At 40.2% G+C, this 15,330-nt stretch overlaps 2 protein-coding genes and 1 pseudogene across 13 annotated transcripts in view; 1 reads left to right on the top strand and 2 right to left on the bottom strand.

Annotated features, from left to right (window-relative positions):
- The window catches only part of LOC114211528 (clusterin pseudogene), a 56,038-nt pseudogene extending 52,185 nt beyond the window's left edge, over positions 1-3,853 (bottom strand).
- The window catches only part of SCEL (sciellin), a 301,851-nt gene extending 295,475 nt beyond the window's left edge, over positions 1-6,376 (bottom strand). For both annotated transcript variants that reach the window (XM_028106136.2, XM_088022213.1), the window contains exon 1: positions 6,252-6,376. The gene's annotated coding sequence lies outside the window, so the exon portion shown is untranslated. The remainder of the gene's footprint in view (positions 1-6,251) is intronic.
- Positions 6,377-6,505: 129 nt separating this feature from the next.
- Positions 6,506-15,330, top strand: part of MYCBP2 (MYC binding protein 2) — a 262,122-nt gene continuing 253,297 nt past the window's right edge. For all 11 annotated transcript variants that reach the window (XM_028106119.2, XM_028106120.2, XM_028106122.2 and 8 more), the window contains exon 1: positions 6,506-7,075. In XM_028106119.2, the coding sequence (XP_027961920.1) occupies positions 6,774-7,075 (302 nt within the window). In that variant the 5' untranslated portion in view covers positions 6,506-6,773. The remainder of the gene's footprint in view (positions 7,076-15,330) is intronic.

Genomic DNA, 15,330 nt, shown 5'->3' with positions numbered 1-15,330 from the left:
ATTTGGCTGAGAAGCCAAATCAAGTCTATTATTTGGATGGAAGACTATCCGTACCACTCAGGTTCAAACAGGAAAACAGAAAGGCGCATGCCAGGTCATTAAGAGAGGGAATTGAATATGAGGAACTAATTGCAACAGTAGTGAAGGAGCTGAAAAGCCCAATGAAGGACAGGGCATCTAAGGACTGATATCTGCAGGAAGCCACTATAATGTCTAGGGCTGAAGAGACCAAAGGAGGAGATGCTATTACCAGATTCTAGGAGCTGGGGCTGCCCAGTGAGAACTGGTTCCACAACAGACATTACCTGGCTAGAACTGGATCACAGAAGGAGAAGTTGCCCAGCAGGAGTAGAACCACAAAGGACATGTTGCCCAAAGCAGAGAGGTGGGAGTAGGAGGTCTGGAGGCATGACTTTTTCCCCTCTTTCCACTTCCCAACCATCTGTCTCACTCCATTGGCTGAATCTAATTTGAAGCTAGCTGGCAAGGGAGCCCAGAAAACGGAGTTTGCAGGGCTCACTCCCTTGCTGTACAGAGCAGAGCAGGGAAATGGGAGAGGAATGCACTCAGGAACAAATAAGCATATGACTGCCACTCCATCCCACCTGCATGTAGAGGTGGACTTTAGGAATACTTGTGTGGAAACCGCAGTTTTTCTCCAGAAGCAATGTTGTCTTTGCTCTACCACATAAATAATTTAGGTCCCAACATGTGACATCATACAGATAAGAGCATTCTGTCTAAACTAAGAAAATATTGTCACCAAAAATTAATTTAGGTAAGTATAAACTATTTTTCATGTATTATATGTTTTAAAAAGCTTTTAAACAGCTTCTGGCCCAGTATGAAGGCAAACCTGATATGATAAAAAGAGGCAAAATCTTTTTAAGAGAATTAATTATGAAGAACTAATAAATCAATTTATTTTTACTTTTTTTCAATTTTTTAAATTTTATTATGTTATGTTAATCACCATACATTACATCATTAGTTTCTGATGTAGTGTTCCATGATTCATTGTTTGCGTATAACACCCAGTGCTCCATTCAGTACGTGCCCTCTTTAATACCCATCACTAGGCTAACCCATCCCCCCCACCCCCTTCCCCTCTGGAACCCTCAGTTTGTTAGTAAAAATATTGATCAAAACAGGAATTTGAACCAGGTGGTGCTAAAACTTTCATGTTAATGACAGATAAATTAACAGAGAATGTGAGCCATGGATGGTATACAATTTTTGACCCTAGAAGTGTACCACAGCCACCAGCCATTTGAGAAGAAACTATGATCTGTTTTGACTATTATGTGTCAAAATGCAATAACCATCGGTTGGAATTCCAAAAACTCACTGAACTTAATGAAAGTAAGCAATATGTTTTGTGAATTAACAAATCATACGAGAGCAGAGTGTTTTAGGGAAACAAATAATCTTTGGATTCTATTATTCTTGTCATGTCAAGATACAGTAAATCTGTGTTTGTGAAAAGGACTCTGTTAAAAAAACATACTTCCAAATCCAAGTGTATATAACTCAAAGTGTATAACTGTTTTCTTCTTTTGGCACAAGACTGGGATACACCTCAAATAAGGGAGACCACACATACTATTAATAATAATAATTATGCCTGACAGGTAGTGTGCTAAGCAAGTCCTTCATATATATTATTTAACATAATCCTCAAAGAATCTATTGAAGTAGTTGCTCTTATTATCCTCATTTTATTGATGAGAAAACATAGCCTGAAAGAGGGTACATGTCTTTAAAATAAGATCACGCTTAGTGTAATCATTTTAGACCCATTTAGATATATCCCGATATCTGGCTTAGCCAAGAACTATCTTAAAAACAATAACAAACTGGGGGTTCTGGAGGGGTGGGGGTGGGGAGATGGGTTGGCCTGGGTGATGGGTATTAAAGAGGGAACATATTGAATGGAGCACTGGGTGTTATAAGCAACGATGAATCACAGAACACTGCATCAAAAACTAATGATGTAATGTATGGTGATTAACATAACATAATAAAATAAAAAACAACAACAAGAATATATTTCAAGGAAATGTTGATATGATAAAATTACTATTATGTAAGAATTTTAATAGTCCTTTAGGGTTTAGGAAGATATGATTTAATTATTAAACTATTTAATCTTAGTAATAATGACCAACCTAATAATTTATAAACCACAGTGAAGTTTTCAAGGTTAAAATGCAAGATTCTTACATTTCTCTTGCAAAGAGTTATACTTTATATGCCTTTATCATCTGTAAAGCTTCTTTTGGACTAAAATGCATCACAACAATAAGATTTTTTAAATATGATTTGCATTCAAATATTTGTTAATGAATTTCACATACTTCAAAGAATATCCTCACATTTCGAATAATTTTTCAGGGCTGAAAATATCCATATTTACCTCAAGCCCCCTAGAATCTAAATTTTTTGTTTATAGGAAAACATAAAATCTGTATCTTTAAAAGCTAATATGAATAAAAATAAAAAAGCATTAACTCTTCATGCCTACAAATTACGGAATCTTCCAAGGCTCTAGAAATAACATTTGTTTAAAGCAAGAGGTCAAGATATCTAGGGGATCCAATATGCAATTTTTGTTTAAAAGAATTAAAATTACCATGTTGAATTTTTTCTGTTCATTTTGGAGTATTTAAATATAGTACATAAAATAATTTTCATTTTAAGTGCATATGGTCATTTTGTCAAGAATGTAGAATCAGGGTCCCTAAGGGAAGGTTACCAAAGAGTGAAATGTTTCGTCACTCTTCAAGCTTGATCATTCTTTTCCTTCCAAATTGTTCTCAGCTACTAAGTTTGTTTTAAAATGGTCTCAGCTACCAATTTTGTTTTTAAATGTTCCAACACTGTTGTACAAATTTGGGAAACAAACCCGACTCTTGACTTGACCACAGCATTTTCAGCAGTCTCCGTGTTCCTCATAACATACGTGTTTCCTGTGTTTGTAATCTTATAGCTTTAGTACAATATTAACCTTTTAAATGAAACTAACAACATCAATCATTGTCCTCTTACATAAACTTTATGGTTTCTGCCTGTTATTTATTACATCAGCGCTGATGGCTTCCTTTAAAAAAAAAAACCCAAAAAATATCCTTAAAGATATAGAGTATAAAAAAAGACAAATCTGAAGAGTTCAGAAAATTGTACTCCCAGGTTTGCAATTTCAAGTGGAAAAGAGAGACAAAATCTGTGATTATACGTATGAAAGATGAAGCCATAGTCTTACACAATCATTGCGGAGAGATGCTTTTGAGAAATGAACATGATTATCAACCACAAAGACTAAAAAACACTACACATGTGTTTCATTTATAAAAGGGTAAAGTCAGGATTCGCCTTACTTCAATGTTATTCTTTGCGTGCGATTGTGTCCAGAAGTCTTGTCTAGCCAATTCTGACACCCAACCCGCCCAGTGCTCCCTCCACCCTCCCTCCGAACCAAAGGCACACACACGCCCAGCCTGGCCAGAAGATAAAGCTAAGATGGCAGCGCGGAAAGTACTGGAGCCGCGCTCAGTGGGGCTGGAAAAACAAAAGCAAATCTCTCTATATTCTTTCATTCTGCATTTTTTTGAGTAACAAGAGCCCCCTACCCCCACGCCCACCACATAGGCAACGTGAGGCATTCAGCAGTAGTACGCGCAGGATGGGCAGGAGGGGACTCTCGCTTTGCATGCGGCGAGAAACCCACAGCTCGCTCCCGTATGCAGCGACGGTTCAGGTGGCTCTCGCGACTTGCCTTGGGGACCACCCTCCCCTCAAATCCCCTTGGCAGTGGAATTAAGGGTGACTCCAAATGCCCTTTCGTTCCCGGCATGCGCCCCACTCCCCGCCAACCCAAGGGAAGCTTCCCAAGTGCCCAGCTGCCACGGCAGTAGCTGCAGCAGTGCCCAGGGAGCGCGCAGTGCCCAGGCAGGAAAGAGGAGGCGGCGGAAGAGAAAAAACTGCATTGGCTATCAATTTGGAGTAGAACGGCCGTTGCCACTGCCGTGGAAGGAAATGCGGCCAACCGCAACAGAAACGCCACTCTCCGCCACCTAAGTGAGCATGTGTGCCACTCCGCGCACGCCTAGTTGCACCGCTCAATGACAACGGGTTTCACAGGAAATTATCCAGTTACCGGGTTTTTGCGTGTACCCAGAAGGCTCAGGAAGGGGCCTGCCTGGGACAGAAGCGTGTGGTAAAAACTGAAGCGAAACTAAGGGGTGGGAAGAACTCTGAGAACCGTGCAGCCCGTGGGTTCTATCCCCATTAGAAACTCCAAAAGGGCTGTGACTGAGCAAGCCACTACCTAAACCTGAACTGGAAATGCTTCTCTTTGCAGGCGACATTCATTCATTCATTCATTCATTCATTTATTCATTCATTCATTCATTCAGCCAATACATGGTTCTCTCCTGCTTAGGGCCAGAGCCTGAACTAGGAGCTGAGAATGTAATGGGGGAACAGACACAGACACCTTTACTGTCCTCACCGAAAAGTCTAGTGGTTTGTTCTGTGTGTTACAATTTGTGAAAAGCCATGTGCCAAGGTGGATATCCTAGATGTTTGAAGCCCTCCTACCATCTCATGCAACATTAGTTTGACCATTATTCAGAGGATGAAATTTACCCAAAGACATACAAATAGCAGAGTCAGGATCTAAATTCTGGTTTGTCAGAGCCTGTTGGCTACCTGGCTGGCTGATCAACAGTAATGAGTCCTTGCAGCTCCTACTTGTTCAGGCCTTTAACTGTACTAGCACTTCACTGCTTCAATACCTTGTCTTTGGGTTGGGAGGGAGGGGGAGCTTCCTGTGCAATGCTGAGGTTTAACACTGTGAAGCATCAGGACGGGAATTTAGTTTAACAAATAATTACTGGTGACCTACTACGTGCCAGTTTCTAGACTAGGGGCTGAGGAAGACACAAAGATAAATAAGAAGCTCTTGTTCATGAGCTCATAGTTGAGGACAAGGACACAAGTACAAAACCTGTTTAACAGGGCTACTCACAGTGCTAAAATACCATCACTTCCCATGCCAGTCCTTTGTCCCTATGTTTTTATTATCCCACTTGTAACTATCATTTTCTTAAATCAAAATGACATCCATATGGTAAAGCCCCAGGTAAAATGCACTACTTTAGCACTTTCTCCCCCCAAAAGCTAGAATTAATTTATTTCTCCACTCCTTGTTTATACTTTTCAAAATACTAAACAAGGTTTTGGGTTTCGTTTTTTGAGAAGCACATTTGTGGAAAGGGCATAGACTTAAGAGCTAGTAAGTAAAGGGGTGCTTGGGTGGCTCAGTGGGTAGAGCAGTGGACTCATGGTTTCTGCTCAGGCCAAAGTCTCAGGGGTCCTGGGTTTCTAGGAGTGTCCCCCCTTTCCTGTGCATACAAGCATGCAAGCCCCCCCAAAATAAATAAATAAATAAATCTTTTTTAAAAGAAAAGCCAGTAAGTAGATAAAGAAAATAGTACTGGGAATGATAGGATTAGGAAATGATTTCTGTCAGGAGTATGAATTAGGTGAACTCTTCAAATTGAGAGTTAAATGGAAAAACTTAGGGATCAGAATTCATTGGCACACGCATTTCTAGAGCACTTACTTACAAGGGGTTAGTAGAAGACCTTGGCACAAAGGACTTAGCAAATGTTACGTTTTAGGAGATAAAATGATAAGATCTTTGGTAAATATGACATTTTCAGATGTTACACATAGAGTTAACAGCTTCAGGTCAGATTCAAGAATTATCTCTACTAATGTAAGTCTGGGCAGAAAAAGATAAGCCATTAAGTGACCACTATCAAGAGATAAAAGTGGACTCTAAGGATGAGTGTGGGGTCAACATGTCAGAAAAGTACTACTGCATTAAGGTTTAGCTCTGTGGTAAATGTTGAGAATAGAACTTAGGAATGTCAATTATCTGTGAATTCTACTTTCATAGAAAAGAGAATGCACTAGCTTACTACCTGTTTTTCGAAATAAAAGCCATTTTAATCCTAATGATAAAAAAAATCCAAAATAAAACCGCCAGAGATACTTCCAGTTTGGCTGGCCTTCCCTGCCTTTGATTCTGAATTAACCAGCGCTGTTCCCAGTAAATCTTCATGTTGGCAGCACACACTTTGAGAAAAAGTAGCAGAAGAGTGCGTAACACTCATTCTCCGGTGGGGGGGGGACATTCCCTCTTTCAGGTCCAACTTCTCCCACCTGGAGAGGAACCCCATTACCTGAAGCCAAGAGCCTGTAGCTGACAGCCTTCCCAGCACTTTCCTTACTCTTCCTCAAGCTGCTAGTAAAACCCGGAGAAGTGGATTTCTTTCAGATTCCGCACAACTCAAACGCCCCACACCCAAAGCCCTGAGGCGGAGGGAGTGGTGGCGAGGGGGGGTGGGGAGGGTAACGGGCAGGAGTTACTGAGCATGTGCGAGGAGTGGCGCATGCCCAGTGCGGACGGCAGCTTCCCATTGCGGGTAGCCCCGGCGGTGGCATCGGTGGCGGCGGCGGCAGCGGCGGCACCGCCTCCTCCTCACACTCCCGAGGTGGCGGGGTTAGATGAGCGGTCCCAGTAGCGGCGAGGGCGGCGCAGGGGGGAGAAGGAGAAGACGGAGGAGGAGGACGCTGTCTTTGTAGTCTCCTGCTGCGAGAACGAGAGGCCGCCGCCGGAGACGTCGTAGTTGGAAAAGGACTGTGTGTGCGCGCGCGTGTCTGCTTGCCCGGCCCGCAGGGACGAGGCGGCGGCGGCGGCGAGGATGATGATGTGCTCAGCGACTGCCTCCCCCGCCGCCGCCTCCTCGGGGCCCGGCGGGGACGGATTCTTCCCGGCCGCCACCATCTCTTCCTCCCCGGCGCCGGGGGCGCTGTTCATGCCGGTTCCCGAGGGCTCCGTGGCTGCCGCGGGGCTTGGGCTGGGGCTGCCGGCCGCGGACTCCCGGGGTCACTACCAGCTGCTGCTGTCAGGCCGGGCCCTGGCCGACCGCTACCGGAGGATTTACACAGCTGCGCTCAGTGACAGGGACCAGGGGGGCAGCGGCGCTGGACACCCAGCCTCCAGGTGCGTCTCCAGGGCTGTTCCTTGGGCCACATGCCCCATGTGTGTGCGTGCGTGTGTATGTATGTATGCATGTATGTGTGTCTGCGTACCTGTTTACTGAGCTGTCTTTCTGCAAGCGCATGATGCTGGGTGGTGGAAGCACTTACTGAGATAGGGTGCGGTGGCAACAATTTCTGCCGTGTGTGTGTGACTGTCTTTGTGGGGGGTTAGTGAGAGTGGGAGGTAGCATGTGATGTTAGAAAAGGTGATGGTGCGGGTCGGTTATGACACGTGTGTGTGTATTGTTGAGGAGGGAGGAGGGATTGGTAGAGGGTAAGAGGGCATTGCACGGAGAGAATTTGCAAGAGTGGTGAGGGAAGTGGCGTTTCCAGTATCTCTGCCGCAATGGTATTTGCACGTATTCTACCACCCCCCCCCCGTGATATTCCATCCTCCACTTTCCACCTCCCTTAAAAAAAAATCTGCCTTTCACTAAAGGGGAGCAATGGTATAGGTTAAGGATAGTGTCATATATATAGGATGAGTTTTAGATAATCATGCTGTTGGATAAGGCATGGAGTTTAAATTTAAGAGATTTATGCAAAGGGGGTGCAGAAGGAGATTTATGTGGATGTGAAGGATGTCTGATAGAGATTTTTAGAGCTGTACTTTGGTAACTGGACCTTTTGGTATTCTAGAGATGTGATTGCAGCTGCACTTGTGTTCTGATGTCCCATCAGCCATTTCCCTTCATCTTATGTTCTATTTCCTCCCATTTATAGGCTTTAGAGTAAAGGGGGGTGTGGGGGTTTTGTAGGGAAAGGGGGAAAGCTGTAGAATTTCAAAATATGACTGCTTATACAGTGTTTAGTTGCCACCATCTAGAAAATTTGAGTGCCTCCTACATCTCTTCCTAGGCTCCCTGTATCTTCAGATTCCTTGATGTAGGAGATGTTAAATCACTTTCATTTTCTTTTTCTTAAAATGTGGGTGTCTTTTTGCTGAGGGCTCTCCTATTGTGTTCTTTTCCATGTCCTTACATGCCACATACCCTGAAGGATGATGATTGACTTGTTTCACCAGCTTGGCTTTGACAGTGGTAATTGGGAGTTGGCTTCATCTTTTTTCTCACAGCTTCTTGCAACACATGGGGAAAGCATAGTAGTATTTTGTCAAATAAGTTCCAGAGTTTACTGCATTTATTGAATGTGCAGTGTATTAGGCAATAACAAGATGTCCTTTAATTATGAAAGGGACTAGGCTGTTACATCAGGTATTTGTAGTTTACCATTGTGTACTGGGGCTCTTACCCATTGCAGAGTTGTGAAGATGGAGCTTTGTTCACATTTTTTCTGGGTAAACCAGTCTTCTCATGTCTATAATTGTTTACAGGATTGGGCAGTTTATCATATGGGTATAAATGTATGTAACTACCTTTTGCTATCTAAACAGTGGCACAAACCTATTTCTTGCTCATGTTTTTTGAAAACAGCACCAAACGTCATTAGACAGTTTGCTCTGATTGGTATAATTTTGAGCTGTGAGTCTCTGAATTATGGCACTTTAGGTACATCTTTACAAACCCCTCTCAAAGAACTTGAATTTATTTTGTATGTTGTTCCAGACATAATTTGTGACTGGTATTCCTATTTTAACTTTCTTCTAGTATACTTGTGTAATAATACAGGTTTGTGTATCTCAAGCTATATTACAGTTTTAGACAAAATTAATATAGATTAATCAGATATATAACATTTATTAGTGATTTTTGGTCATTGATCCATTTTTGTACAACCTGTCAATTACAATTAATGAAGAATTAGTTCAAATATTTCAAGAAGTAGTCATGGAAACCAACCTTAAGGTGTGTAATATTGCCTTCTAGTGCTTGTTCAGAACATTATTGCTTATTTTAGTTCACATTATTTTATCTAAGTGAGCCTGCAACTATCCTTTATTGAGGATTTACTTAAGAATTCAGTCACATTTTTGTTAAATATGACAGGGCAAGTGGAGCTAGGATTTAGGTTGTGAATGAACGGTACAATTATTTGAATAGGAGCACTAGTTGAGTTAGAGGAGAAGATGAGATCTTTCAAAGAGAATAGAGCAAGAATAGAGGATGAAGTTCTAGTGAGCTTCAAATTTAAAAGTGTGAGAGAGAGGAGATAGTGAAGGAAGCTGAAAAAAAAAAGAGATAAAGAATTAAGACAGCTGTGAGACAGTGGCACCTCTGGTCTTAAGAAAGTGGATTGAAAATCCTCAGCAGTGTTAAATGCTTAAAAAAGTGAGAACATTTTCCAGGTCACTGGGTAAATTTTGAGGAAGTGGTCATAGAGAGATGTGAGGAGTCATTGAGAGATGTTGGGGTAACAGGGAGTTGCAGGGTTGAGGAAAGGATATTCAAATATGGGTGAGTGGGTGGGAAATGTTCAGTGAATGGAGAAGGAGAAATTAAAGAAGTGAGAGAGGATAATTGATGGAGAGAGGTCAAAGAGAGATCTCAGAGACATGTTTAAGATGTCAGGTGGAGAGGTTAGCCATTGAAAAAAATTAAGGGCTAGTCTTCCTTTAATATAGAAAGGGAGGAGTTAGTATTTATAAAGACTAGAGTTTATTGAGGATAAGAACCGTATCCTATTCTTTTTAGTAATCCCAACATACAGCACAGTTTTTGGTATCCATTCTGTAAATAACAACTGTCTGCTGTGTGCCAGGCTCTGTTTTATGTGCTGAAGATGTACCAGTGAGCAAAATAGACAAGAGCTCTACTCTCTTGGAACTTTCACTCTAGTGGGAGAAATAGAGAACTGATAGTTTCAGGTAGTGATAAGTAACTATGAAAGAAATAAAACCGAATATATGTGATAGACGATTTATAGCAGGAGAGCTATTTTAGGTAGGGTGGTCAGGACAGATCTCGAGATTTAAGTTAAATCATAATGATGGGAAGGCAGATCTGGAGGAAGAGTGTTATAGAAAATTATAAAGGCTCTGAGGTGGGAACAAGCTTGCATTCAAGGAACAAGAACAAGGCAAATGAGTTATGTCAGTGTTGAATGAATTTACTGTGGATTATATTTTACATGTCCTGTAGAGTAGTTGAAGGATGCAAACCTAATGGAGTCAGTGACTTTGATGGCATTTTAGTGAAGTGTAAGAGCTTGGACTCTGAAGCTAGACTGGTTTTCAGTCCTGGCTCTACCACTTTTTAGCTGTGTGACCTTGGGTATATTATATGACTTATTTGCTTCAAATTAAAACAAAATTTTTATTGTGATATAATTGGCATATAACATTATGCTAGTTTCTTGTGTATCACATAACAATTACATTTTGTATATATTGCGAAATGATCACCATAATAAGCGTAAACATCCATCACCACAGTTACAACTATTTTTTTCTTGTGATGAGAACTCTTAAGATTTACTCTCAGCAACTTTCAGATAAGCAATACAGTATTATTGATAGTCACCATGCTGTACATTACACCACCATGACTTATTTTATAACCTTACCTTTTGATCACCTATACCCATTTTATCCACCCCCACCTCCTGCCTCTAGCTGCTACCAGTCTGTTCTCTGTGTCTATGAGTTCAGGTTTTTTGTTTTGTTTTAGATTTCACATATAGGTAAGATCTTATGGTATTTGTTTTTGTCTGACTTAATTTCACTGAGCATAATGTCTTCAAGATTCATCCATGGTGTTATAAATGGCAAGATTTCCTTTTTTATGGCCAAATATTCTGTGTGTGTGTGTGTGTGTGTGTACATTTGTGTGTGTGTGTGTATACATTTGTGTATATATATGTAAATATATACATACCACATTTTCTTTATCCATTCTTCCATTGATGGACGCTTAGTTTGCTTCCATGCCTTGGCTATTGTAAATAATGCTGCAGTGAGCATGGGATGCAGGTATCTTTTTGAGTTAGTGTTTTCATATCCTTTGGTTAAATACCCTGAAGTAGAATTGCTGGATCATATGGTAGTTCTATTTTTTTAATTTTTGAGGAACCTCCATACTGTTTTCCATAATAGCTGTACCAGTTTACATTTCCGTCAACAGTGCACAGGGTTCCCTTTTCTCTACATCTTTGCCAATACTTGTTATTCCTTGTCTTTTTGATCACAGTCATTCTAACAGGTGTGAGAGAGTAATCTCATTGTGGTTTTGATCTGCATTTCCCTGATGACTAGTATTGAGTATATTTTCATGTGCCTGTTGGCCATCTGTATGTCTTCTTTGGAAAAATGTCTTTTCAGGTCCTCTGTCCATTTTTAATTGAATGATTATTATTTGTTTTTGCTGTTGTATGAGTTCCTTATATATTTTGGATATTAACCTCTTATCAGATACATGGTTTGCAAATATTTTCTTGCATTTTGTAGTTTGCCTTTTCATTTTATTGATAGTTTCCTTTGTTGTGCAGAAGCTTTTTATTTTGATGTAGTCCCACTTTTTATTTTACTTTTGTTTATGCCTTATATGTAGAATGGGGATAATGATAATGAGGATTGCTGTGTAGATTAAATGAATTCCTATATGTAAAGTGTTTGGCACATTAAGTGCTATTAAATATTATTGATTTCTGCCGAGAGTGAGGGGGCAGATGGCATTTGAGGACTTAAAAGGCAAAGATCATGTCTTACTCTTATTTTTGGTCTCAGTGACTGTGATGAATGTGAGAATAATGATTTCGTTTATTCAGTGACTCAGTAAATATATTTTTGTATGAATGAACCAATCAAAATTAGAACATTCACTTGGGGAAAGGGGTTGGACTGGAAATCAGTAAAGGAAAGTTTGATGAATTCTGTGTGAATGGCAATTTAGCATTGCATTTGGAAAGAACTATGGTTCAATGGCTAAATCAGTCTTACAGGCAGACTGCTTTAGTTCAACCTTTTCCTATCTAGGTTGGGCAGGTTAATTAGCATTTCTTTGTCTGTTTCTTTACCTGTAACCTTATAGGGTTATTAAAAGGACATTGTGCCTGTACAGGGTAAGTACCCACTAAATGTCAGCTGCTGCTGCTATTGTTATTATTAAAATTATATATTTAAAATTCCAGTTAGCGTGATATTGTAAGTTTTTCCACTCAACAAAGAAATGGGAAAAACTGTTGGTTGAGTTAGTTCAAGCTTAAAGTGTGACTGGAGGTCAAAGAAAAAAAGAAAGTGAAAGTTTTTGGTGACATTGATTGACCATTTGGTAAAAAGGAAAGTGATGCCAAGGAAGGAACTCGTAGACTGGTGGATAAAGAGGAGTCAGGGGATGTGGGTTGAAGTGGTAGAAGAACAAAGTGGAAACAGTAGAGGAGATTATGGTTAAAATGGGGAATTACTTTTCTTCTCTAAGCTAAACCCACTTAGTTCCTTCAGCTGCTTTATCTCAGATGCATGGGATTTTGGTTTTAAGAGGTTAAGTAGTCAATCCAACAAAGTTTCAGGGATTACTACTTGGTGCTAACCATTGACCCTATAAAGACTTATAAGACATAGTTTCTACACTTGAGTTTATTTTCTGGGTAATGGTGAAAAATACAAAGGCAGGTACTTATAAAAGTGTTAAAGGAAATGGCATTCTGGTCTGGCATGAAAGCATGAGCAAAAGGTGAGAAAGCACAGTTTATGTGTAGGTAATGGTAAGAATTCTGTTAGAGGGATCATGTAGGTGTTAGGAGGGAGAGTAGTGGGAATTATTATAGAAATGGAGGCTTTGATCAGAGGGTAAGGCAGCTTGAACAGCAGGGTAAAAATTAGATTTTATTCAGTAGACACTGATGGTTTTGAGCTATAAAGAGACATTATTGTAGGAGTATTTTAGTAAGTGATGTGGGATTGAATTAGTTTGTATATCTATATTTGTGACTAGGTAATAATTTGTTTCATATAGCTCTTTATATATGGAATCCTATATAAACACATTTTAAGGGAAAAACTGCTGTTGGCATATCGGTAGGTAGAAATGAAATAAATTTGTCCTAGCTCAAGATAAGAGAAAATCTTGTGATTAGGCTTAAAAATAAAAATGAAAATGTTGATTTAAAAATACTTTTGGGGGCGCCGGGGTGGCTCAGTCGTTAAGCGTCTGCCTACGGCTCAGGTCATGATCCCAGGGTCCTGAGATCGAGCCCCACGTTGGGCTCCTGCTCAGCGGGAAGCCTGCTTCTTCCTCCCCCGCTCCCCCTGCTTGTGTTCCCTCTCTTGCTGTCTCTCTTTGTCAAATAAATAAATAAAATCTTAAAAAAAACTAAAGAAATTAAAAAAATTTCAATGGCAATTACAGTAAAACTTTTGAGATTGTCCCACAAGTCTCTGACTGTTCATTTGTCCTTTTGTCAATGTTTTTTTCTCTTTGTTCTTCAGATTTCATACTTTTTAATGATCCATTTTCAAGTTCAAGACTCTTCTCTGTCATCTCCATTCTCTTAGCCCATCCAGTGAATTTTTTTATTTTACGCATTGTATTGTCGAGTTTTAAATTCTACATTTGGGGGGCGCCTGGGTGGCTCAGTCATTAAGCGTCTGCCTTTGGCTCAGGTCATGATCCCAGGATCCTGGGATCGAGCCCCTCATCGGGCTCCCTGCTCAGCGGGAAGCCTGCTTCTCCCTCTCCCACTCCCCCTGCTTGTGTTCCTGCTCTCACTATCTGTCTCTCTCTCTGTCAAATAAATAAATAAAATATTTAAAAAAATTTAAATTTTACATTTGGTTCTTTTTCAAAATAATTTCTCTTGGTCTTCTGAGGAATTTTTTTTGCCCAAGTGTGTTTGCCTTTACTTGAGGGAGCATATTTATAGTAGTTGCTTTAAAACTCTTGTTGGATAATTAGAACATCTGGATCACCTCAGGGTTGGCACCTGTTGTTTCTTCCTTTGAAATTGATCACATTTTTCTTGCTTTTTTGGATTGTACCTTGGACATTGTTAGTGTTATGTTTTGTAAACTCTGGGGCTTATTATAATTTGGGGGTGGAATTTTGATTTTTATTGTTTCTTTTAGCAGACTGTCAACCCATTTAGGTTCAGATGGCAAATTTGCTCTTGCCCTCTGTGGGTGGTACTTCAAATCTCAGTTCAGTTCTGAGTCATTGCTCTACTGGTAGGGTCTGACCCGTACCTGTATAGTTCCAGAGTAAGCCCAAGACCTGTGTGGGTTTGTAGACAGAATTAGGGAATCCCTTTCTCTCATCTTTCTCCTTTTCAGGATTTCCCCACATTCTCCAGCACTCAGGAGACTCCTTCCTCAATTCCGCTGGCCAGAAAGATAGGGTTTCTCTTGGAGGTTTAACTTCTGAATTATTGCTCTGATGCAGTGATTGTTTCCTGGCCTTTGGGCAAAGCTGTTAGAGAAAGAGGAAAAAATAATTGAACTGGGAAGCTCACTCTCCTCTGGGTCATTTTTCCAAGTTTAACTCCACTCTGCAATATGCTTTTGTTTGCTTTTCAGAGTCTTCAAGTAATTTTTTTCTTTTTTCTTCTTGTATTTTATCCACAGTTCTTAGTTGTAAATGGTGGGAAAGATAGGCTGCATTTGAGTTTATGCCTCCACACTGGAACCAGAATTCTTTCTTGACTGCTCTTAAGGTTTTTCTCTTTACCTTTGATTTTTAGTAATCTGACTATGCTGTGCCTAAATAGAGTTTGTGTGTGTGTGTGTGTGTGTTTAGCTTGTGCTTGGTATTCATTGAATTTCTGAGATCTGTGTGATAATTTTTGTTTAATTGGGCACATTTTGGCTTTTATTTCCTCAAATATTATTTCAAACTCAAGTCTATCTTATTTCCTTCTGGGAATCCAGTTATACACATATGAGATTGCTTGATATTTATTGTCTCATGGGTGAAGGGTCAGCAAACATAATTCTGTATAGGGCCAAATACGCTTAAGTATTTTGGCTTTGGGATAGTACAATCTCTGTTGCAACTATTCAACTCTTGTTACAGTTTGAAAGCGCCCATAAGCAATAAATATGTAAACTGATGAGCATCGCTGTGTTCCAGTATAACTGTATTTACAAAGATAAGTGGCAGACTACATTTGGACTGCGGGCCATAGTTTCCTAACGGAGACTGTCACAGTTGTTAGAGCTACATTATTAATTCAGGGATAAAATCAAACAAGTACAAAACACAAATATTGGCAATAACTGAAGTGTGGGAAACTGGGTGAATGAGAATAAGGGCATAGAAGAAACTAGGCACATATGTTAGGACCAGGTTATTATGTCCCAAGTATTGCTTTATTTGAGAACAGTAATGG

Source organism: Eumetopias jubatus, unplaced genomic scaffold, assembly GCF_037043125.1.
Source record: "Eumetopias jubatus isolate StellerSeaLion01/CBP00866 unplaced genomic scaffold, mEumJub1_p1.0 scaffold_3, whole genome shotgun sequence".
Classification (NCBI taxonomy): domain Eukaryota; kingdom Metazoa; phylum Chordata; class Mammalia; order Carnivora; family Otariidae; genus Eumetopias; species Eumetopias jubatus.
The sequence above is the reverse complement of the archived record's forward strand: the minus strand, read 5'-3'. Positions and strand labels throughout refer to the sequence as shown.